This window comes from Ochotona princeps, chromosome 10, assembly GCF_030435755.1.
Source record: "Ochotona princeps isolate mOchPri1 chromosome 10, mOchPri1.hap1, whole genome shotgun sequence".
Taxonomy (NCBI): Eukaryota; Metazoa; Chordata; class Mammalia; order Lagomorpha; family Ochotonidae; genus Ochotona; species Ochotona princeps.
The window spans coordinates 44,870,861-44,896,124 of NC_080841.1; the positions used below are offsets into that span (position 1 = coordinate 44,870,861).

General features: G+C 43.3%; 1 protein-coding gene across 1 annotated transcript in view; it reads left to right on the plus strand.

Annotated features, from left to right (window-relative positions):
• Positions 1–14,791: 14,791 nt before the first annotated feature.
• The window catches only part of MTR (5-methyltetrahydrofolate-homocysteine methyltransferase), a 96,632-nt gene continuing 86,159 nt past the window's right edge, over positions 14,792–25,264 (plus strand). Inside the window, exons 1-2 of the mRNA XM_004578514.4 lie at positions 14,792–15,188; positions 23,008–23,222. Coding sequence (XP_004578571.2) covers positions 23,013–23,222 — 210 coding nt within the window. The 5' untranslated portion in view covers positions 14,792–15,188; positions 23,008–23,012. The remainder of the gene's footprint in view (positions 15,189–23,007; positions 23,223–25,264) is intronic.

The window sequence follows — 25,264 nt, forward strand, 5'->3', positions numbered from 1 at the left end:
TCACAATTTCCTTGAGCTTTCCTAAGTACCTCATTGCTTCAGAATGCCTAAATTGCCATCAGAGACATATTTTTAAAGTTTTTTTTTGAAAGGCAGATTTACAGAGAGAGGAGACACATACACAGAGAGAGAGAGAGAGAGAGAGAAAGGTCTTTGATCTCCTGGTTCAGTCTCCAAATGGCCTGAACAACAGGAGCTGAGCCCATCTGATGCCAGAAGCTTCCCCACCCAATCTTCCACGTGGTTGCAAGGGCCCAAGAACTTGAGCCATCTTTCTCTGCTTTCCTAGATTATTTGTAGGGAGCTGGATGAGAAGTGAAGTATGGGATACCAGTGTCACAGGTAGAAGATTAGCATGCTACACCACTGTGCAGACCCCATCTGAGGCATTCTCATTTTACATGTGAGATCGGCAGAGATAGAGTTTGTTTTTCACTTTGGGATTCATTCATTCATATTTCAATGCTTAAGCAACTGACAAGCCATCGTTTTTTCTAAGCTTGGAGCTGGGAAGAGTGATTTGGCAGAGTCCTTAGCTATAAATTGCCATGGACTGCAAGTCTTTTTAGAAGTTAGCTCTGCAGTAGTACAGATGTCCCATTGGTAAAACAGAAGGGTAGAAGCAACGCTTGGGAGCCAGCAGGGTCTACTCACAAATTCTTTTGCCAAAGCCAAGAACTCCTGGAATATCCAAGTGACAGATATTCATAAAACCAATCATGATAGATCTTCATAGATCTCCTCCAGAAAGCTCCTAGAGAAGGAGAAAGATTGACTCTGTAAATAGAAGTTGTAGAGCACAGCAGGGAAAAGGCCCCAGAATACCTAGTATTCTCAGTGAAGTGGTATAATGGGGGCCAGTGTCTGGCCTAGCAATTAAGGTGATTGCAAACTAAATCAGAGTACCCACGTACCCATGTTCAATCCTCAGCTCCAGCTCCTCACTCTAGCTTTCTGCTACTATACAGCCTGGCAGGCAGTTATACCTGCCATGCGTGTGAGACCCAGATTAAGTTCCCAACTCCCAGTTTTGCCTCCACCCTCAGGAATTGAGGACATTTGTGGGGTAAACCCAAAAGTGGGAGTTCTCAGCTCCCCCAAGTCTTGACCCACCCGGAGTAAATTTCCCTAATGGTAGTATGATTAGAATTTAATTACATAATTGCAAAACCAGAAAGTTGGCCTAAACAAAGGATAACTCTGATCACATTTAGAGCAAAAGAACTGAATGGACATTTCTCCAAGGAAGACACAAAAAAGCAACTGAAAAGGTGATCACCATCATTAATTCCCAGAAAATACAAATTAGAACAAGTAAAAGATGACACTTCATACTCCTTAGGATGACTATCATTAAAAAAATGTAAAGATAGCATGTTGGTGAGGGTATGGAAAAAAGAAAACATGGTACAGCCACTAACTACAGCCATAATCAAAAATTGCAAATAGAGCTACCCTGTGACCCAGCAGACCCTCTTCTGGGTGTATACCCAAAGCAAATCACCACCTCATCAAGATCTCAGCAGTGCCATTTACAGTAGCCAAGATGCTGAGACAACCTAGGTGTTACCGGTAGATGGATGACATAGATACAATGAAATGCTGTGCATCCCTGGAATAGAAAATTCTTGCCATTTGCTACAATGTAGGTGATTCTGGAAAGAATTATGCTAAGTAAAATAAACACAGACATAGAAAATTGTGTGGCCTCACTTGGGGAATCTCAGCAGTCAGATATGTGTTAACAGAACAAAACTAGCTACCAGAGGAGGCAGGGAGAAAGGGGAGGTCAGAGGCTACCAAGGAGCAGGTAGCTAAGAGAAACCATCCAAGAGGTCTCCTATACAACCAAAGGACTATGGCAATCAAACTGCAGTAGGTGGATTCATGCTCAGTGAGGAGTAGTAACTGCTCTCGCAATGGAAGCAAAGGGGTGAGTTCATGCATGTGTTCATTGACTTCACTGTAGTATTAGTCTTACTATCTATATACAAGATATGAATCAGATTAAAATAGTTTAATTATCCTTCCGAGCACACTCCTTGTACCACGTGCCCCTGTCAGCATGTCCCAAGAGCCAAAAGGATTTTTTTAAATGCAGACATATTTTACTTATTTTTAAAGCAGAGATAGAGTTACCAGCTGGTTCACTAGTTCACTTCCCAAATGGTTTTCACCACCAGGTCTAGGCCAATCTGAAACTAGGGGCCAGGAACTTCCCACATGGGTACCCAGGTCTCCTGCATGGGTGCAGAGGCCCAAGTGCTTGGGCCATCTCCCGCTGCTTTCCCAGGAGTGTTAGCAGGGAACAGGATTGGAAGTGGGAAGGACCCAGAATTGCAAAACTTGAAACAGCACGTAAATGTGTTATAGTGTTACAGGCAGCAATTTAACCTGTTACACCAAAACGCTAGACTATACTTTTACTTTTTTATTTTAAAGGCTGAGATGGAAGCAGACAGAGGTCTTTCATTGGCTAGTTCACTTTCTAAGTACGCACAACAGGGCTGGACCTGGCTGAAACCAGGAGCCCAGAACCCAATGTGTGTCTCCTGTGTGAGAGGCAAGGACTCAAGTCCTTGCGTTATCCCTGCTGCATGCCAGGATGTACATTAGGGCTGAGATTTACACTGTCCACTGTGATGTGGGATGTAAACATTCCCAGAGGCACCTTAGCTGCTGCACCAATGCCTGCCTCCAAAGGGCCTTTTCATGGAGCATTGGCCAAAGCACTTCCTCCCTAAATCATGTTTCTGCCCTAATGTGTTCCTCTCTGGAGTCTCCACTCTGGGTGTGCATGATATTCACTAAAATGGTTTTGTCAAAACCCCAAACCACTTAAATGAAGTACTAGGAAGCAGTGGGAGTCAAGTGGGAATACCGCATCATCTGTATTAGTCTGTCCAGATAAGCCTAAAAAAAACTGTCCCATCAAATGTAAACTTTGCTCTGTGCCTCAGGACTCAGCTGTCTGTTTTGTGACCTGTTAATGAGATAAGCAAACAGATGGAAGGACATCACTGTATTAATGCTTTGGTTTAACCTTCTCCATGAGGGAATATGTGGGTATCCCCTCAGGCCTGTTTCCTCTTTGGCGAGACCTTTGTAGCCTCACCAAGTCTTCACAGGCTTCCCTCTCCTGCTGGAGTTGCTACTCCTTGCTCTGGCTTGCAGCTGGTCCCATGCTGTCCTGGGTTAGTGATGTGCAGCACCAGCCCCTTTGCCCCCTGCTGGAATGATATCACCTGCATCCTGGACCTGGCACCTGAGAAGTAACATCTGGAAGGTAGGGAGCAAGCACTGAACCATGTTGCAAGCTGATGTGAGCTTGAGCAGTAGTGAACAACACCCACAGGAATGAGAATGGGCAAAACAATCAGGCCAATGGGTTGTCCTGAGGTGGGAGGGAGAAGATTTCTGGCTGATGAAAGACAGGCTAGAGGTCTTCCAACTGGATTGCCTGTGCCCAGGGAGTATGTGAGGATGTGCAAATGCTTTGAGACAACAGGTGCTTTTCATGCATTTCTAGATCTTCAACTTCTATGTGTACTTTTTTCTAATGTCTCACAGTTTCTCTGTCACCTTTATTTGCACCCTCACCTTCCTCAGATCTTTTTTTTTTTCCTTTCTCACCTTCTTTTCTTCTTTTTAAGACTTTGCTCATTTATTTGAAAGAGTTACCGAAAGAAAAGCAAAGAGTGATGTTCCATCAATTGCTTCACTCCCCAGGTGGCTACAATGGCCTGGGCTGAACTAGGCTGAAGCCAGGAGCTTCCTATGGCTTTCTTGTGGTTGAGAGCTCCAACCACTTAAAAGACCTCTTCTGTTCCTTCCCCCAGGCATTAGCAGAGCATTGGGTTGAAAATGGAGCAGCTGGCACACAATCTGGCATCCGTATGAGATGGTACATTGCAGAAGGTGGCTTTACCCACTATTGTAACCTCACTAGTCACCCATCTCGTACTTTTTTTTAAAGTAATTTTTTTATTCATTAATTGCATTGTATTATGTGACACAGTTTCATAGGTACTGGGATTCTCCCCACCCCTCCCCAACATCTCGTACTTTTAAAAAACAAAATGGGGAGAATCAAGATGGCGGAATAGGGTAAGGACACATTTTTGCGGACGGAAAACATTTAAACAGGATGAAGCAGAGAGGACATATTTCATGAACTAGAAAGGGACAGAACAACAGCAGAGGGGTACAGGAAAGCAGCGGACACAGCGGTGTGGTGTTGCAGAGACTAATACTCCAGCACGGCAATCTAAACTCCAACAGCATCCAGAACGCCACCAGGAACCAGGTGGGAAGGGACTTTCACTGGGAGCTCGGGTGGTGAACCCAGACAAAGAACTGTCCGTTCTGCTGGTCCATTTGATTTGACCAGGTGCAGAGACAGAGCAACAGGTCTCAGACAGGCAGTGCGAGAACAGAGTGGATTTCACAGCCCAGTCAGCTCCTTAGAGCTGAATTGGGCGCCATTTTGCATAAGGAGGCAAAGGGCAAGGGAAGGGGCGGAGCATACGCTGAGCTGGGAGTGAGCTCATTTCTGTCTCAGTGAACTGCAGGGACTTGGCATTCTACGGATTCCACCTAGGACAGGTCTGGGTAGCTCTCAGATCTGATGGGCAGCAGATCAAGAACTGTAGTGGTTGTGTGTCCGGCGCCATTTTGGGCACTGTGGCAATAGCTTTGGGACTGCAGGGGACAATAGTGAACTGCGCATGTGCTGATCTCGCGAGAACTTGCTGAGGTCTGTGATTGCACAGGTCGCACGGGAAATTAATACTGATTCTGGCAGTGTAACGGTCAAAATAGGTCCATGTGGCACCCAGACCTAAAGTCCTACAGGTTCTGACAAGATCAGCACCACCAACAACCTAATTATATAGGACACCTGGTGTCTCTCTAATCCTGGGACCTGCTCCAACCGGAAGTGGGAGAAAGGTTGCAGTGACAACAGTGCAGCCTCAGCACAGTATCACAGGAGGTAGAGAGTGGTGAGCCAAGAGCTGGGGCTGTGGAGACCACGGTGGAAATCTGACATAAAAACCCAGACCTGGAACTCGCTGGAGGTTGTGGCACAAGTGGCTGCAAGCAAAAAGTTGTGTACCAACCGCAATAAGTAAAATTGCATTGTAGACCTGTGGGTGACAAAGCTTAGAAACCTGCCCCAAGGAATTCAAGACTCTGCTAACCAGAAGTACAATGAACAAGAGCAAAAGAAGAGACAAAGGCACAATGAATATTACCGAATACTTCCCTGCAAAGGAGCAAAACCCTTTGCCAACCTCAGAGTTAACTGAGGAAGACATCGAGAACATGGGGCACACAGAATCCATAAGACTCATATTAAAGATTCTGATCAACAATGAGAAGCTCATGCAAGAGTTCAAAGAATTTAAGGAAGCAATAAAGCAAATCAAGGCTGGTATATCAGAAATTAAGAACACAGTAGAGCAAATTAAGAGTACAGTGGAGAGTCTCCAAAATAGAATGAAGAAAGCAGAAGAAAGAATCTCAGAATTGGAAGGTATTTCCTGTCATCAGGGGGAAGCAAACAAAAAGCTGGAAGCAGAGCTGGATCAGGCCAAAAAAAGTATTCAAGAATTGAAAGACACTATTAAGAGGCCAAATGTAAGAGTTATGGGAGTCCCAGAAGGTGCAGAAAGAGAAGCTGAGTTTGCAAATGTATTTAATGAAATAATAAAGGAAAATTTTCCTAATCTGGAGAAAGAATTGGGAAACAAGTTCCAGGAGGGGCACAGAACTCCCACCAGGCTTGATCAAAAGCGGTCTTCACCACGACATATGATAATCAAGCTCTCTTCAATTGAACATAAGGAAAAGATCCTGAAATGTGCACGTGAAAAAAATCAACTGACATATAAAGGAAAGCCAATTAAGCTCACAGGAGATCTCTCACAGGAAACTCTACAGGCAAGAAGAGAATGGAGTGACATATTCCAGATTCCAAAAGAAAAAAATTGTCGGCCTTGGAGAACATATCCAGCAAAGCTTTCTTTTGTCTTTGAAAATGAAATAAAATTCTTCCACAGTAAAGAAAAGCTAAAAGCATTTGCCTCTTCCAAACCTGCCCTACAAATGACACTTCAAGAAGTTCTCTTGACAGAAAAGAGGAATAGCACCCACCAAAACCAAAGGCAAACAGGAAGAACATCCCAGTAAAATGACAACAGAAGACTAAACCAATGAACAACCCATTCCTAAAATGACAGGACCAAAGTAACACCCATGTATACTAAACTCTGAATGTAAATGGCTTAAGCTTAATCAAACGTCATAGATTAGTAGAATGGATTAAAAAACAAAACCCATCTGCTTATTTTCTGGAGGAGACACACTTCAACAAAGATCAGCGGGAACTATATCACATGGGTTTTGTTTTCTGTTGTTTTCATCTCTTAAAAATACTTCCTTCTGATTAAATCATTCAATGACTCGTAGATCATGCAGTGGCATCATTTTCTTCAAGAAGGTTCTTGATTTTCATTTCTTCAGCTACACATTAGTCAATTAATAGCATGTTATTCAACTTCTTGATGTTGTTAACTTCTTTTTTCTTCCAGATGTTGATTTTGTTTTGTGGCTCTTCATTTAAGGGGATGTATAGTAGCCGTGTAATGGAAACTGCCATATCTACTAACATGTCATTTAACTTCATGGCATTGTAAATTTATTCTTTCTATTGTTGATTTTGAATCATGACTTTTCATTTAAGGAGATGTACAGTAGCTGTGAAATTGAGACTAACATTCAGATGTGAGGATATAGTGTGGTATGCGTTTCTACTTTCAGACAAAGATGGACTTACAATGAAACTGTTCACTATATCTTGACAATAGGATTCTGGACTCTCTGCCAGTGTCTATGCCCGCAATGATGGACATATGACTGAGTATGAAGAACTATATGTTAGTAATGATATAGAGGAACTTGGGGGGAGGGAACTGGGGAGGGGATAAGGGAATATGAAACTGTATTATAAAATAATAACAATAATAAAAAAATGTATTAAAAAACAAAATGCCCCCGCAATCACAATCATGTCTGAATCTTGCTTAAAATAACTTAAGATGCGCTGACCAAGGCTGGAAACAAAGAGATCATTTGAAATATTATTTTGGGGAGTTCCTTTTCGAGATGTTTAAATCACCATAGACCCACTCTGAAACTTTGTTTTTCTATCTTAGCAGAAAATTTAAGTCAGATTCTTGAATGTATTGTTTATTCATTGTTTATTTGAGAGCCACACAGAGCTAGATCTCTCATCTGCTGGCCCACTCCCCAAATGCCTGCAAAGGAGGGAACTGGAGACAGGGGCTGGTAACTCAGTGCAGGCTTCCCCTTTGAATGAGCATAGTCACTTGGGACAGCACCTTGGCCTCCCAGGGTTTGCATTAGCAGGAAGTTAAATCTGCAGTCTGAGTTGGGAATCAGACTCCCATGTAGGACAGTGGCATTTTAACAGGTACATAAAATGCTCACTCCAGATTTTTCTTTAATGACTGAAAATGTGATCTAGTTCATTTAGACCAACTGATAAATAGACCACAAGAGGGATGTTTCCCAGTTTTTCAGTGACTTAACTCTTCAATTCCAATGTTTTGATGAAAACATCATGATATAAAAACATTTTATGTTTTCAAAATATTGATAAAGGTACTTTGAAATACAAATTTCCTCCTAACCCTTCCTGAGTTCATGGAATTCAAGAGAAGAACAGTGGGTACAGTGAGTATTTGGGAAGCACAAAGGACTGGCACTGGCTACAGCTCCCAAGAGCCCTGAGCTCCTGTTTGGTTCATGGAGCAGACTGAACCCGATTGGCTCAGCCTGAGACTGTCACGTGGAGAAATCTGAGCGCTTGTTCTCCACAGCGTCTGTTACAGACGCCTGGCTGTTACAGCAGCCTGGCTCTATCCTAAACAAGGCAAAAGGAACTTGGACAGCCTGCTGACCAGGCTCAGCACTTAGCCTGCTCTGGGTAGACAGGTACACTTACGATTTGCTTTTACTAAACATTCACTTTTTTTTTTCTCAGTTGTTCTTTATGTGCATTTTCATGATGGAAGACAAAATCTTGTACCAAATTGGGCTCATTCAGTCATTCGTTCATTTGTCAAACACGGCAGAGCATTTCATTTTAAACAGTTTTCCCACACCTGGTTTTTCTCTTCCCAGGTTTGTCCCCCCCCCCCCCCCTTCTCTGACTCTTTCCCATTGAGGTAAGTATGAGAGTTTGTTTACAGTTATCGTATCCCTGGAGTGGAGATTCTTTGTCCCTTCCTTTTCCCCACCCACGCATATTATCCTCAAGATATATTTAATCAGCTTCTGTGGGAGTCCACTTTTGATTCCGGAGTAGAGATGCATACTGCAACTTTCTTATCAGCAGACCAACAGATAACATCAATGAGGAAGACCTTTGGCCAGTCATGCCTCACTCCTTGTCATTTCATTTTTTGATCCCTAATCATCCTATGTGTTTGGGACGCTCGATATATTGACACAGCCTAGCAAACATACTCAGCCTGTTAGGCTTGGCTGCATTCAGCCTAAGATGAATGATGGTAGAGCCCTGGTGAAGCAACATGTTCCCGTCTTCCTTGGAAAATAGCCTTTAGCTGTATGCAGGGACTGCACCTGGAAAAGTCAGACTCCTTGCTTTCCAAGGCTTGACTTCTGCCTCATCACTCAGTGGAGATACCAAGAACACATGTGAATTCCTTTCTGCTAAAGAGAGTATTGACGAGGCTACTATCAAATTATAGGTGGGATGGTAGGAGGCATCAAAGTTGCTCTAAAGCCAGGCCTGGTACAGTAGCCTGGCAGCTCAAGTTCTATCCTTGTATGCGCCTGGATCCCATATGGGCACCAGTTCTAATCCCAGCAGCTCTGCTTCCCATCCAGCTCCCTGCTTGTGGCCTGGAAAAGCAATTGAGGACGGCCCAAAGCCTTGAGACCCTGCACCCACGTGGGAGACCTGGAAGAAGTTCCTGGCTCCTTGCTTCGGATTGGCATGACTCTTGTTGCAGTCTCTTGGGGAGTGAATCATCAGACAGAAGATCCTCCTCTCTATCTCTGCTCCTCTCTGTACATCTGACTTTCCAATAAAAAGAAATAATTTTTTTTAAAATTGCTCTAAAGCCAAACTTTCCATCCGTCATAAACTCCTACACAGTTTCCTACACTTAAACATAGTGATGTTTGTTTTGTTTTCCATGAGCTACACCAAAAAATGGGTTTACATTTCACCTTTTCAAATGCTCCATTCTGTCCCTCTAGAATAACATCCTCTTTCCTTGAGCTGCCCTGGCTGAACTGGCATTCTTGCTTGACAAACAGTAACTGAGCATCTAAGAAGATTTATGGACGAACCCAGCTATCAACGCCGGCAAGTCCCGTGGTTCTTCAGGCCTGGTTTGCCAGGGCCTTTGATTTCCCTCTTGACTATGTATTTCTTTCTTCCGTCACAGATTGAATTTTATTCTCCTTTCATGGCTTCCACCTCCTTCTTGGCTTGGTTCTGAATAAGCTAGACTACTTCCCCTGTTTGTTTTGGTATTTTGTTTATTTTCTCATCTCTCTACTGCACAGAGATCCTCCATTAATCTATTCTTTCTCAACAGATTTTCCCAATTAATATTCAATCCAATTGTAGTCTGGTGTAGTTTTAACCCAATGTTATTTACTTATTACTTTCATCTTAAAACAACACACTTATCTAAAAGAACAGATTATATTGCCAAAAACTATATGGGAAATCAACATCACTTTATCATAAATGTAAGGTAATTAAATATAAATATAAATATAAATATAAATATAAATAATTTATTTTGTTAATTAATAATAAATACAAAGGTACCTGCTAATAATTCACCATTTTCTGGACAATGTTGCCACTACTGCAGAGTGTTCTTGGTCCCAGAGTACAGCATCATCCTATCACTACGCATCTTTTGCAATTAGAAATCGATCATGAAGTTTAAGGCTACTACCTTTTTCCTCCGTACCTTGCCATACAATGGGCCATGAGGTAGACCCAGCAGTCCCAGGGCTCAGAGGAGGGGTCTGTCCATAGGGTTTTCATGCAACCTCCTGTTGGTCACCAACATGTCACCATGCATTAAACTTTTATGTCTTCTTCCTACATAGGGAAGCTCCCAAATAGTAGTCAGAATATTAGCTGTTCATTACCTTGCTTCATTTGAGCAAATCTGGAAGGGACCACAGTAAAGGCTGTACCATGCCAGCCTCTAAAAGAGTCCTACTAAGGTCTCTGCTGAGAGTACCACCTACTGGGTTGCCAATCCCAAACTCTCTCTCAAGCAATCTGCACATCAATGGCAGAATGACTGGTAAGTGAGAACTCAAACTCCCTATTTTGATGGGCCATTTGAGGCCCAGAAGAGAGAGCCAGAGCAAGACGAAGAATCCATTTGTCACATATCTATATAATTATTAAATTACTCACGTCTTGAGCATCTAGAATCAATCCAAAATGAATCACACAATTAAATCTAGGCTGTATTGCTATGGTGATGCATTTTCTATGTCTGGGATCTTAGCTAATTTTCAATAGCTTTTTTGTTTTGTTTTGTTTTGTTTTGTTTTTTAGAATACCTAATCTTTCTTTTTTAAAGATTTATTTATTTTATTGGAAAGGCAGATGTACAGAGAAGAGGAGAGACAGAGAGGAAGATCTTCCGTCTGATGATTCATTCCCCAAGTGGCCGCAATAGCCGGTGCTGCGCCGATCTGAAGCCAGGAGCCAGGAACTTCTTTCCTCCAGTTCTCCCACGTGGATGCAGGATCCCAATGCTCTGGGCCGTCCTCGACTGCTTTCCCAGGCCACAGGCAGGGAGCTGGATGGGAAGTGGAGCTGCTGGGATTAGAACCGGCGGTGATATGGGATCCCGGGGTGTTCAAGGCAAGGACCTTAACCATCACGCTATCGCGCCGGGACCTTCAATAGCTTTTGTTATTCAATAGCCAATCTTTTATTATCATTCTCTTTTAAATTATTTAAGCATAGATTTGTAAAATTTTTAAGGTCAGTTTTATCCTTGAATGGCCAGCTAGTATTAACAACTTTTATATAAAACTCATTGTAATGTTGAGGATGGTTGACTTGTGCTATCAGTAGTGGACCACTTAGTTCTGAAATATTATATGTTAGATAAGCCCATTTCTGTGTCTAAGCGTTCTCCTTCATTTTGTTTGCTTTTTGCTGCATTAGTGTTGTTTATGCCAAATTTACATAGTTAGAGCTAATAAGAAACAGGCTCTGATTTGCACCTATACAAGCCTGTTTCTGAAAAGGAACGTCTTTCTGATATTATAATACCTCCCACTAAAACACTGTAAATGAGTGAACAAAATAAAGCTTGTGAAAAGACATGGCAATTAAAGAGAATGTAATCCTGATAGTTCAGCAGGAGGTCACCATTCAGCAGAAATTATGCATCCAGTTTCTAATTTATAATCCAATTTTGATTGGATTGGATTTTGCGTTTTAAAATCTTTGCAATTTGAATGCATCTTATAATTGTTGGCATCTTACACTTGCTGTTTTTCAGGTGGCAGTCATAATGTAATTATGTGAAACCTTCTATTGATACCTTTGATAAGATATTTTAAAAAGCACATATGAAAGTGTTTCAAATTCAATGCAAGGTATTATGTAGGAATCACAGAAAAAATGAATTGTAAGTTAAACAATCAATCCATGGCAGAGGAGGAGAAATTGCTTTTGAAAAAGAATCAGGTATTGAGAAAAGATAAAAAACCACATATTATTAAAAATATTTATTCATAATTTTTTTAAAAAAGTGTTTACTTATTTTTATTGGAAAGTCAGATTAACAGAGAGAAGGAGAAACAAAGATCTTTCATCTGCTGGCTCTCTCCCTAAGTGGCTGCACCGGCCAGAGCTAAGTTGAGTGTGTGTGTGAGAGAGAGGGGGAGAGAGTATGTGTGTGTAGGAATTCACTTCCCCTTTAAGCATTGTATATAATTTAAGCTTTTTATTATCATTTTATGATCACAATGCTGAAATTAGTCAGCTTGTTTATTTTTAAAAGATGTATTTCTTTGGAGAGCAGGGAGAGAGAGGAAAAGAGAGAAGCGAAGCAATCCATTTTCAAATGTCCACAACAGCTGCGGCTGGGCCAGGCTGAAGCCAGGAGCCCTAGAATTTCATCTCAGTCTCCCATATGGGTTACAGGGATGTAGGTATTGGGCTATTAGAAGAAAGCTGGATCAGAGGCTTAGATGGGAGTTCATCCAGGGCATTTGATATGGGACACTAGTGCTGCAGGTTGTGGCTTGACCTGCTGTAGCACAGCACCTGCCCCGTGGCTTTGGTCAGTTGTAGTGAGAAAGTAAACTTTGATGAGTTGCTAAAAGCAGAGTCTGATACACAATTCCTATAGTTTGTGTCCAATAATAGATGAAGAGGTACCAGAAATATAATTTTCCAGAAAACTAGTGCTTATAATTTTAACATCTTCAGCTATTTAGGGCATTTCATCCCTCACAAGCTTTTCCTTGCCTCATTCTCTCACTTTTACTTCTTATCAACCCTCCCAAGTATGCCTATTTTTGGTTAAGATGCTATAGGCATTAAAAGCTTTTTTTGGATTTTGAAAATTGCAGGCCATGTGGTTCACCTAAAAGGTAGGATGCCTGTACTCAGCTCCCACCTTGGGCGCTGGGAGCCAGCAGTGATGGCTGAAGTCATTGGCAACCTGCAGGTGACTTGGATTAAGTTCCATCTTCCGGCTTCACCCTCAAGTTCAGCCCCAGTTATGGGGGGAAATTTGGGGACTGAATCAAAGACATGCTGTCTTTCAGATTAAAAGAAAGAAGTAAAGAAATTGAAGTTTAGTGACATGGAGTAATGAATGCAAGTTTGTGTCTTTGAAAAAGACTCATAAACTTCTTTATTTGGTCTGAATTTGATTATTTTTAAGATTCGTTTACTTGTCCTCTCTCATCTACCACCCTCAGCCTTACAGGGCTGCCTTGAATTGTCAAATTCTTTGATACTGCTCTATTTTACCCAATGAGCTTCTTCTGATTGGAAAAGTCTTGAAACATACCTACTTTAAAATCCTACCCTCAACCCCAGCATGCTTAGAAGCCAAAGTTCTTTTGGAACATGTTGAATTTTTTTGTTTCCTGTTCAATTATAAATCTATATTGTGAATTCCTCCTCTAAGATATTGGGACTGTGTTGTAACTTTTTTCTTTGCAGTCCAAATGCACAGCATAGTGTTTGACACTGTCAAGAAGTGACCATTAACATTCAAAGAAACATCCATTAGCATTCCATAGCTCATTCACAAATAAACACAATTTCATTTAATCTACCATACTCCTATAAAATAGTCATCTTGCCATCTATCATTTCCTGCATGGCATGTGGCATGATGACTGATATAGAAGTATCTGGTCCATCATGATTCAACAGCAAGGCAGAACTAGAATTGGTCTTATAATCAATTAATTAAAGATTTCATTTTTATTTGAAAGGCAGTTACAGAGGGGAGAGATACTGAGAGGTCTTGCATTAACTGGTTCACTCCCCAGATGGGACTAGGCTGAAACTAGGTTGAGCTGAAGCCAGAGTTACAGAGAATTTGAAATCAACACAAAAGTGACTGGTTCTTGTCTCACACAAAAGGATTTTCATGCAGACAATTTCAGTGAGGAAAGATGGAAACCTCGAGTCTCAACATCAGGAAGGGGTTTTCAACAAAAACTTAGGAAAGTGGTGGCCCTGCTGTCTTCTAAGCACAGTTCCGGTGAGCAGACCAGGGCTAACAATCAGCGAGAGGGACAAAGCCCATACAAGGTCACAACTGAATCCCGTCTAGCTAGCTCATGATGAAACAAAAGTCAGGTTGACTTGTGACTTTTTCCCATTCTTATAAGCTAAAAATTGAGAGGGTGGAAGCATTTGGTCTTACTAAAAACAGCTTCTGGGCAGACGCAAGAGCACTGATCTTTTGGGGAGGGGTGGTATAATATTTATTTTGTGTACTTTTAAAAAGACTCCCTCTTTCCTCTTTCCAAAAGGGACGGGACCATAACATCCTATTAGCCCATTCAACTGTCACACCAGAAGCTTGGAGCTTCTTGCAGGTCTCCCATGTGGGTTCGAGGGCTCAAGGAGAGGACCCATTTTCCGCTGATTTCTGAGGCACATTAGCGGGGAACTGGATGGGAAGAGGAGCAGCAGGGGCTAGAAGGAGCTTACTGTGGAGTGCTGGGGTAGCAGGTGAAAGCCTAGCCTAACACACCGTGACTACAGGTCCCCGGCTCAGTCACCACATAGCTTGTTAAAGACAGCGCGAGGGCTTGGCAGCGTGGCCTGGTGGCTAAGGTCCTTGCCTTGATCCCATGTGGCCGCTGGTTCTAATCCCGGCAGCTCCACTTCCTCTCTGTCTCTCCTCCTCTCAGTATGTCTGACTTAGTAATAAAAAAAAATAAATAAAAAATAAAGACAGCGCGAATCTGGTCCCGACCCTAACTTGAAGGGGACACTCAGGTCACACTCTGGAAACTCCGAGCTAAAAATCTCAAGACTTCACATGGGGAACTTCCGACCCAGGACTACGTTTCCCAGAGAGCTTAGGGATAAATCCTAAGGTGATTGGTTGACACTGATAACCAATACAGGTGCGAGGAGTGGTGACGACCAATCACAGTCTGGAGGGGGTGGGCACTCCCGCGCCGAGGCCAGATTGAGCGAAGAAGTAACGGCGTTCTGAGCCAGCTGAACCTCTAGGGGCCTGAAGGCCGCGCCCGGGCGTGGACACCGCGTCGGCCTCCGCTGTGAGCCCGCTCCGGAGCCTTCTCAGTAATCCCGCCTGACTCTCGCCGCGCTCCCGGCCGCTAGGTGACCGGAAAGGAAGCACGTGCCGGAACAGTGGGCGCGTGGTGTCCGCGTGGCCTCGCGCCCGGCTGGACGGAGAGTGCCTGCCGTGGCGGGCCCTCTGCTCCCTCAGGGATCCTAGGCGGACGGGCCTCCCCTTGCCGACTTGACCTGGCGCGTGGCCGGCACCTGTGCAGAGCACGTGTTCCCTGCCGCGCCCCCGGCGGGAGGAGCCCCAGCAACAAGTCAGCCGCGTTGCAAGAGCTGTCAGGATCCGGTAACGCTGCGGCCCCTCTGCTCGGTTGGGTTGTGTGTGTAGTGACCCGTGCTGTGGCGTCTTGACCCCTGCGGCCGTCCTGCCAGACACCAGCCGGGATGTCCCCGTGGGCGGGTGGCACCTTTTGAACTTGGCCCAGTATCTCCCTACTGCCACGTTTTCTTCTGGCTCCATTTGTTATCTTAGTAACTTAGGTCCTTTTCTCAAACAAATCAGGAAAACCTGAAAAGCATCCCGCTCGCCATTCGCTGGAAGCACAGAGGTGACGTCAAAGTCAATAAATATTGCAGTTCTGTGTGAAATATTCCAGCAGGAGCTATGCAGGTTTTTACGTGATGTAACTTGTTGTTGTTGTTTTTTCTTTTAATTCCGTAAACGTTTGCAGGATACTTTCTACTGAAAAAAAGTTCAAGTGGTGAGAGACAGATAGGGAAACCAAGACAACTGTTTTAAAATTGCCTGGAACCTTGATTTTCTGTGCATTCACACACTTCAGTGTGCTTAAAATCAGTGTTACTAATCCCTAGCTGCAGATGTCTCGTAGCTTGGGATGATCTGATGTTCATGGCTCTGGGATCAACTCTAGAGAGTGAAATTTAGCTAAGAATGGAATAATCTAATTTTTATAATGAGCTCTGCTCCTTGATAACGTCAAATCCTGATTATGACCTATGCACAAACACACAAATGCTATCACACCCGTGAGGCTCTGCACAGTGGAGCAGTTGCTGCCCTGTGGTAGAGGGAGAGGTCCTGTCTCTCGGAGACAGCTCACTGGGCTCATCTTGGGAGTGAACCTGCCTTTCAAGTACATCAACATAGATGAACTTTAAAAAAACAAATCAAGTGTGGTTCCTCTTGGAGGATGATTTATTTATTCTATGGGAAAGGCAGATTTATAGAGAGAAAGAGATAGAGAAATCTTCCGTCTGGTATTTTTCTCCCCATATGGATCCAAAGTCAGGAGCTTCTTCTGGGTCTCTCTTGCAGGTGCAGGGTCTCAAGGCTTTGTGCCATAATTTACTGCTTTCCCAGACCATAGCTGGGAACTGGATGGGAAATGGAGCAGCTGGGACCTGAACCGGTGCCCGTATGGGATGCTGTTGCTTGCAGGGGAAGGATTAGCCAGTTGAAGCATAGCACTGACCCTGATTCTAGGTATTTCTTTCGGCAGCAAAATGCCTCTGAATATTTAGAACACTTTGAATGGAGAAAATGAAAGATCATCTGGTGTTTGTGTCTAGGTAAATTTAAATCCCAAATATGTCAGAGGTTGATTGGTGACCCATGAGGTTTCTGGAGTCCTGATATGTGAGTCTTGAAACTAGTACAACTGTGATTGAGAATCACATCATTGTTCTCTGAAAGCTTTATCCTCACAGAGTCATCATAGAAGAAGGGGATGTTGGTGCTTGTATTGTAGTGCAGCAGATTAAACCATTGCTTGACCACCTGCAACCCATATGGGAGTGCCTGGGATCTAGTTCTGCCCCTGCTGCTGTTCCAGCTCTGCTGATGTGCACTGGAGAGGCAGCAGGTTCTGGTTCAGATACTTGGATTTGTGCCACTCACCCAGAAGGTCTGGGTGGAGTTCCTGGCTTCAGCCTGGCTCTGGTTGCTGGTGTGTTGTTAGTGAGTACATCAGCTGGCTCACTAAGAAGTAACCATAATGGCCAGGGCTGGACCAAGCTAAAGCCAGGAGCACAGAGCTTCTTCCAGGTCTCTAAGTGGGTAGAGACCCAGTCACTTGGGCCACTCTGCTGCTTTCCTAGAAAGATAATCAGGGAGTTGGATTGGAAGTGGAGCAGCCAGGGCATGGACTGGTTCTGATATGGGATGCTGGCATCGCAGGATATGGCTTAACCCCGTGCCATGGTGTTGACCCCTTAATGGAGTTGTAAACGAATTGGGAATTCTTGAATCTTTAGGTTGGGTTTTAAGGCTGAATGTTCGTGATCTTAGACAACATGTTTGTGTTCCCTTGCAGAAGGCTGATGGGATAGCAAATATATTTTTGTGTGTGTCATGAAGTTTTTATGAGTAACTTTTTTAAAATTTTATTTTTTTGACAATCTTTACATAGTTAATTAGGGTAAAAAGGGTCAAGGGCTACAGGAAAGTGGGTAAGACTATTCCGCATTGTTTCTTTCACGTATCTGAGGTAAAGGTGGATATTAAGGGAGAAGCCCCACCCAGTATCCCACCCACCCCATGTTCCTGATGTGGGGCATGCTCTGAGGGTCTTGCTCAAGTGGTTTTGATAGTTCAACGTTTATGAATTGCTGCCAATTTCGCCACTCCGAGCACGATGGGATCGTTGAAGAATCCACTGATTGACATAGTACATCATAGAGTCTCTATTTGCCCAGTTTTTCACTGCCAACATAAAGCTGAGGTGGTTGATTGACTTGTTCTGTCCTTTGTCTTTTCTTGGCATGACCTGTGCTCCATCCTGATTTCTCATTTTGCTTGTGGGCTAAGGATTGCTCATTCCTGCCCGGTCTACCCCGTTCCATTACCAATTCACACATTAGCCAGCCATTGGAGCTACTCTGCCCAGCTTGTCTGGACCATGTGTTCACCAGCGGGTGCTATGGCCCACCAGGGGAGTTTCCCAAGTTCCTCCAGTTGATCCACTCCCAGACCCAGTTCTCATACATGCCATTGGGTTTTAGGCGAGTGTCCGGCATAGTCCTGCCTTCCATTTGGCCGTATATGAGCTGTTGAACCTTGCAGCCCATCCCACCCCCACACCCTATTTAGGATGCACATTTGGGTGCTGCTGCCTTGACCAGTCCAGACTGTTGTGGGCTCCTTTACCCGTGAGTGATGGCAGGCTCCTTGGTCACACCTAGCTTAAACTATCACCACCTCAACTCTTGAGCTAACCAGTGGGGCTAGAATTTCCATGGGGTTTGGCCCACTCATCCACCAAAGAATCTACCCTTGGATATGGTTCTCTCGTGTGCTAGTTAATGTCATGGCTCTACCTAATGTGACCTGTTTCCTGATCCATCATCATGTCAGGTAATAGGATATGATCCGGCTAGACAAGCCCAGAGCCTTAGCTTTTGAATGGACTGGTGTTCAGTGGTTAGTATTGTTCAGTGATTACAAGTATTACAGAAGATTTAAAGGTGTTTGGTATATTAGTCTTCTCCATGCTCGTAGCCCTGATTCCAGCCACTGTGTACACATGGTGACCTGTCCCTGGGCCTGCCTGAACTCTAAAGTCTGCTCCCTTCATGGTGAATACACTGAAGGGGGAAGTTCGGAGAGCTGGGCGGGTCCAGGGGGCCCCACCCGCTGCCATCATTGTGTGGAGGATGGGACTGGGGAAGGGGCGAACTTGGAGTCTGGGGATTAAAACTTCCAGCAGCCTGTTGGCTGGTGGTGGGTGCCAGGCCGGGATCGTCTCCATGCTCGGAGCCCCGATTGTAGCCATCACGTACACGCTGTGAGCTGTCCCTGGGTGCCAGACTCTGCCTGCTGGCCGTCTGGCAGCCAGCTATGGGGTTTTGGGGCTTTGAGTTGCTGCTTAGGTGACTCCATGTTAAGTCCACTGTGCTCTGGCATGTCGATCAATCCTAAAGACTCCCAATGACAGAGTAACTTTTCCTTTGAAGGTAAGCGTGGGTAATGAGACCTGGTAAGTTGGAGGAGAGGGAGCAAATAAGTCTTATGCGAAAATTTTAGCTATAGATTCTGAAAGTTTTGTCTTAGATTATACTATACGTGTTATCTATAATTCAGTAAATAAATGGTTGATGACAGAATGAATAAAGGATTCAGTGTGTTAATACCAGCCCAGGGAATATGGTATTTAAAAAAATCGGAGTAATACTCAAAGAGATGGCTACAAAATGTTAGCAAACTAGTACAGACTAGAAATCAGATATCTAAAGAAGTAGGAAGTATCTTGCCAGGGGCTTAGCGGGCAGTAATAAGGTCTTTCTTAATAGAGTGAAAGCAGGCAACTGCTGAGAAAGCAGCAGGGAACATTTGATTACAATCTGTAAAATAACAATGTCTTTCCCTTTCTGTATGTGTTCCCCATTTAGCATGGAGGAAAGGGGAGACCTAGGTAAAGTGAACCAACATAGTGTCACTATGTCTCCAGAGATGTGTTCCTGACACCATACTCTATTACTTAACCCCATTTTCCAGGCATTTTTGGCTTCTGCCTTCATCTTGTCATTCTTTAGGAGATTTCCTCAATGTGATGGTACCATCTGATTTCAGCATCTGATCGCTGCTTTACCTAGTTAATTGCATATTTATTCGTTTTTCTAATTTTTATTTATTCAGTTTAGAGGCAGAGACAGAAAGGAGAAGGAAGGAAGAGTTCCCATTCCTTGGTTCACTCTCCAAAAGTCTGCAGTGGCTGGGCCTGAAGCAGGAAGCTGGGAACTCAACGCAGGGCTCCTGTGGGGGTGACCAGAACCCGGTTACTTGAGCAGCACTCTACCTCCTCAGGCCTGAATTAGCAGGCAGCTGGAGTCAGGTGCTGGGTGTGCAGCTCAGGTACTCCATTATGGGATGCAGACATCTTGACTGCTGGGCCAGACACCCATACCTGTTTATTTTTTGCAACGCTTACTGTGAATCAAAATATTCACCAGAAAATTAAGTGCTAATGACAAGGAGCAAATTCAACAAAATATGTTGGCTATGATTCACTCCAACTGGAGAAAATGTCATAGACCCAGTGCCCTGAACAAGTTAAATGTGGTGTTTTGTTGCATGTTCTACATGGAAAACCGGTATTTCAGTGAGTGCCCATTCTTTCAAGGCGATTTACTCTGATGGTAACTAGAAGCCAGTGAAAGCATCCTGCTGGAAACGCTGAGAGAATACAGACGCATGAGTGCACTGAGCACTTGATCCCACAAGTCTCCTGGAGGAAGCTTTCTTGATTTCCATAAAGGAGAAAAAATACAAGAATAATGTAGAAGTAATGGATTTTAAAGGACCTCAGTTGTAGTGGAGTTTTATATTCAATCCACATAATTCCTATGCATTTTTTTATTGTATGTTCTCTTATATCTATATTTCCCATTCATGATTTTCTTGCTTCCTCAGACAGCCTATTTTACAAATGTCTGCATACCATATGTTTTCTTGCAGCCTCTAGTCTGTGTAAGTATCTTTAATTTATATAAGTGTTATTTTGGTAGTTAACCATTTCCAACTTTTTATTTTATTTATTTGAGAGGCAGACTCTCTCTCACACACACACATACACACACACACGTATACAGAGAGAGAGAGAGAGAGAGAGAGTCAGCCACACAGATAGAGACAGAGAAAGTAGTCTCTTCCATCTGCTGGTTTACTGCTAAAAAGCCTGAAATGACTGGGGCTAAACCAGGCTAACGCCAGGAGTTTGGAACTCAATCCATGTCTCCCAAGTAGGTGTGGCAAGCATTGAATTGCTTGAGCCATCACTACTGTCTCTCAGGTTTACACTGGGAGAAGCTGGAGTCAGGAGGCGGAGTTGTGTATGGAACCCAGGTACTCTGAGGTTTGGGTACCTCTTTTAAAAAAAAATTTATTTTTTGGGCCCAGCGGCATGGCCTAGCGGCTAATGTCCTCACCTCGAATGCCCCGGGATCCCATATGGGCGCCGGTTCTAATCCTGGCAGCTCCACTTCCCATCCAGCTCCCTGCTTGTGGCCTGGGAAAGCAGTTGAGGACGGCCCAATGCTTTGGGACACTGCACCCACGTGGGAGACCCGGAAGAGGTTCCTGGTTCCTGGCTTCGGATTGGCGCGTACCGGCCGTTGCGGCTCACTTGGGGAGTGAATCATCGGATGGAAGATCTTCCTCTCTCTCTCCATCTCTCTGTATATCTGACTTTGTAATAAAATAAATAAATCTTTAAAAAAATATTTATTTTGAAAGTCAGAGTTAGAGGGAGAATGAGATCTTATATGCTTTTGGTTACTCTCCAGGTAATTGCAAAGGCTAGGGCTGGGCCAGGCTGAAGCCAGGGCCCCGGGGGTTCCTTTGTGATCTCCCATGTGGGTAGCCATCTCCCTCTGCTTCTCCCAGACCATTAGCAAGGAGCTCAGTCAGAAGTGGAGCAGCTGGACATGAATCGGTGCCCATACGGGGTGCTGGTGTTGCAAGTGGCGACTTTACTTGCTATGCCTCAGCACTGGCCAGCATGTCTTCACCAGTGTCTTAGCTATTGGGCTGGACATTCATTAGAGCCAGCTGTGGTATATCTGGTTATCTGTAGTATTCCATAGTGAACTTTGTATCTCTCATGCAGTAGATGTTAACAGATTGATGTCATTGAGGTTTGTTTTAAGTAACTTGTATTGACTTTGGTAGGCAGTTGGGAGCTGTTGAAGGTGTTAAATTTGTTTCTGTCAAGAGTAATCTGATAGTAGTGCATTAGATGGGTTTGGAACACAGGGTGATCAGGTATGGTAGTGATGTCTTATCAAAGGCAGGACATTTGATAGCTTACTTGTATATTATTTGCACCCTGAAGCTCCAAGAGGGCTTCTGATAATTGTCATGTGCCTGAAGAAAGGGGTTTACACTTAGGTTAGAAAGTGGGTCCAGTGTGAATGTGGCATTTTGATGGCCAAATGTGTAAGGCTTGGAATGTGGGTGGATGTTGGTTATGAGGGAGAGTAAAGGAGTGAGATAATATTGAGATTTCAAGGTTAGACTTCAGGGAAGGATTTTACTGTTCACGGAAGCAGGAAGATCAAAGGAATTTAGCAAGTTTGTTCCTTTGAAATCTGTATTTAAGGGTCAGGTGTTCTGGAAATTAAGCATTTATGGATTACAAATTAATGGTAGTGGTGGAGTAGGGCACTACATTAGGGAGATAAGGAATCAGTGGGTGGTGTGGTATAATAACTGGAGCGGGGGAGCTGAGGGAGGATTGGGAGCTGGGATGGTGGTGATCATGTGTTCTTCCCTAAGCAGAGGGTAAGAGTGGGCTGAGCTGCAAGAGCATTTTGGGATTAAGGTGGGTTGAATCTGGGGAGCTCCCAATGGAAGATTTCCTTACAGGATTAGGCTAAATCACTTGCAGAGTGAAAAGGATGAGAAGGATTTGGTTGTTAAAAAAAAAAAAGAGGTTATTTAAAGTGTTTAGGACAGTCAAGGGTTAGGTTTGGAGGTGTTTAGGGCAGTCAAGAAAACCTGAAGAGGCTCAACATTGTGAATTTTCAGTGACTGCAGCCAACAGTGTTTTTTGCTTTCCATAGTTCCTGGAGCCCAGAGAGTAGATCTGGAAGGGTTAGAAAGTGGGGCATTTTTAGGACCAAGAATTAGAAGTCAAGAGCATGAGGAGAACTGAAAAGTTTGAGGGTGTTACTCAAACTGGTTACTACTTCACAGATGGAGCAGAAACCCTGCTTTCTGGCTCTTGTTATTCCTGACAGTTGGTGAAGGAGATAGCCAAATCTGACACTTTCAATGATTGTTTGGAATTACTGATGGTTTTTAGGTATCTGTTAAATTCTTCTATTAAGGGAATAGTTAACAAAAAAGAGTCTCAAAGTCTTTGTTATTTTGCTCATTGCTCTCTTGTTTTTATCATCTCTGAAATAGGAATAGCCAAGTCCGCTTTCATCGTGGTTTGGTGCTTCATTAGTGATTTTGTACCGTGTACATGTTTTGTTTTATTAGGTACTGTCAGTACTTAATGCACACCATTTTGGGGAGGCCATTTGTAATGTATCTTTTATGAGTTCCACCTACTCCCTATTGTCAATAACTATGTTGCTCTAAAACCCCTCCCCACCACAAAGCTTTTTCATGTTGCTTTATTAAGCACTCACTTTCTTTAAAGCAGGTATGAAGAATACTGTACGGGATGATATTGAAGCCATTTTGCAGAAGAGGATTATGGTGCTGGATGGAGGGATGGGGACCATGATTCAGCGGTACAAGCTCAGTGAAGAACACTTCCGAGACGAGGAGTTTAAAGATCATGCCGGGTCCCTGAAAGGCAACAATGATATTTTAAGTATAACTCAACCTGACATCGTTTACCAAATCCATAAGGTGCAGTATTCTTAACATTCAGGTTATTCCTGCGTCCAAGGTCAGACTGCTGTGGTGGGTGTTTCTAGAAGAAAGAGGGAGTTATTCAGAAAGCAGCTCTTAGGCACCAAATAAAAGTTTTGTTTTCTAGTGGGCATTTGGTTTTTCTGACCTTAAGGTGTTTTAAGCTTCAGTGAAGAACAAAAAAATTTATGGACAAATTCAATATTTTACATTTAGTGTCTTATTTAAGTAACTGAAATAGCCTTATGAAGAACTATGAAAAGGTGGTGTCTTGGCTCAGGCTCCCATGAAACCACAGATTGAGCGGCTTAAATAGCAGACATTTATTTCTCACCGTTTTGAAGGAAGGCCACGCCTGAGACCCAGCAGACATGGTGTCTGGTGAAGGCCTGCTTCCTGATTTACAGACAGCCATTTTCTCTTGTTTCCTCACACTGTGGAGAGCAAACAGAGAACTCAAGATGTGGAAAGATGTGTTAGTCAGCTCTTTGTGGGAGGAAGAAGGTTCATTTCAACTTCCAGTTTGATAAGAGCTTCACAAGCCAAGATTGGGTGTCCCCATAGTTCAGCTGGTCCGGAGGGAGCGCATGTGGATGGTTTCACATGAGGAGCCAGGGACATGACGCAGCGGGCACATAAAGTAACCCCCATACAGTCTCTGCTTTTGGTGTTAGCATGGTTTGGCTTTCTGAGGCACATAGGGAGTTGGAGCAGCCAGGACTTGAACCAGCATCCAGATGGGATGCCAGTGCCACGGGCAGAGGCTTAATTTACTGTGCCATGGCCCCATTCCCAGATTTTGGAATTTAAATGTCTGCATGAGTTTGGGGTGCCAAGTTTCGTTCAAGCCCTAACAAAGGGATGCTGCTATGGTCTCTGTCAGCGTTTCCCAAGATTCCTTTTTACCCAGTACAGTATCAGATGTGTTACGAGAGGCCCTTATCAAAGAAGCCCAGAGGAGCTTGTTAACCGCTCCCACTATGAGAGAACACAGAAGCAGCCATGTCTGACGCAGGAAGCCGGCTCTCACCTGTCAGAAAATGCTAAGCCATAACTGTCATTCACATTGTTAATATTATTTAATTTATATTTTGATCTGATTTCCTATACTTTGTATTTTTTTAAAAAATTTTTATCTGAAAAGCGTTTTCTAATTACTTGAATAGCCATGGCTGAATGAAGTGGAAATTGGTAGCCCAGAACTGCATTTGAGCTTCCTACGTTGGTGAAATTTAAAAAAAAGTTATCTTGGGTCCAAAATTTTTTTAAAAATCCATTATAGTAAGCATTTTCCATCAAATTTTTAAAGTATCTTTTATTGTTTTGTGATTTGTATTTTGTAACTTATATTAGCATTGAATAATCTGAAACATGGCTTTGTGATTTTAGTAAATTTTAAATGTATCTACATGTCTATGTATCTTTATATCACCATTTACTTAACAGCTTATTCCTTGGTATTAAGATTGTTTTTAATGTCTTTTTTATCTTTTGAAGAATATTACATTTTAATTAATTCATTTGTAAAAAACAAACCCATAGTGCCCAGTGTGATAGCCTAGTGGCTAAATCATTGCTTTATGTGCACCAGAATCTCATATGGGTGCCATTTCATATTCTGGCTGTTCCACTTCCCATCCAGCTCCCTGCTTGTGGCCTGGGAAAGCAGTTGAGGACAACCCAAAGCCTTGGGACCCTGAAACTGTGTGGGAGACCTGGAAGAAGCTCCCGGCTCCTGGCTTCGGTTCGGCTAAGCTCTGGCCATTATGGCCATGTGGAGAGTGAACCAGGAGATGAAAGATTTTCTTCTCTGTATCTCCTTCTGTATATCTGCCGTTCCAACAAAAAATAAATATGTCTTAAAAAAAAACCATAAATAAGAATAAATTCTGATTTGATTGCCCACTCCAAATTGCTATTTTCTTTGCCAGAGGTAACTACTATTACTAGTTAGTACAGTCTTTCCAGATCCTTTTAAAGATGTTTTTGTGAGTATATACACTTGTGTGGGTAGAAAGCTTGTAGAACTGTTCATGTGT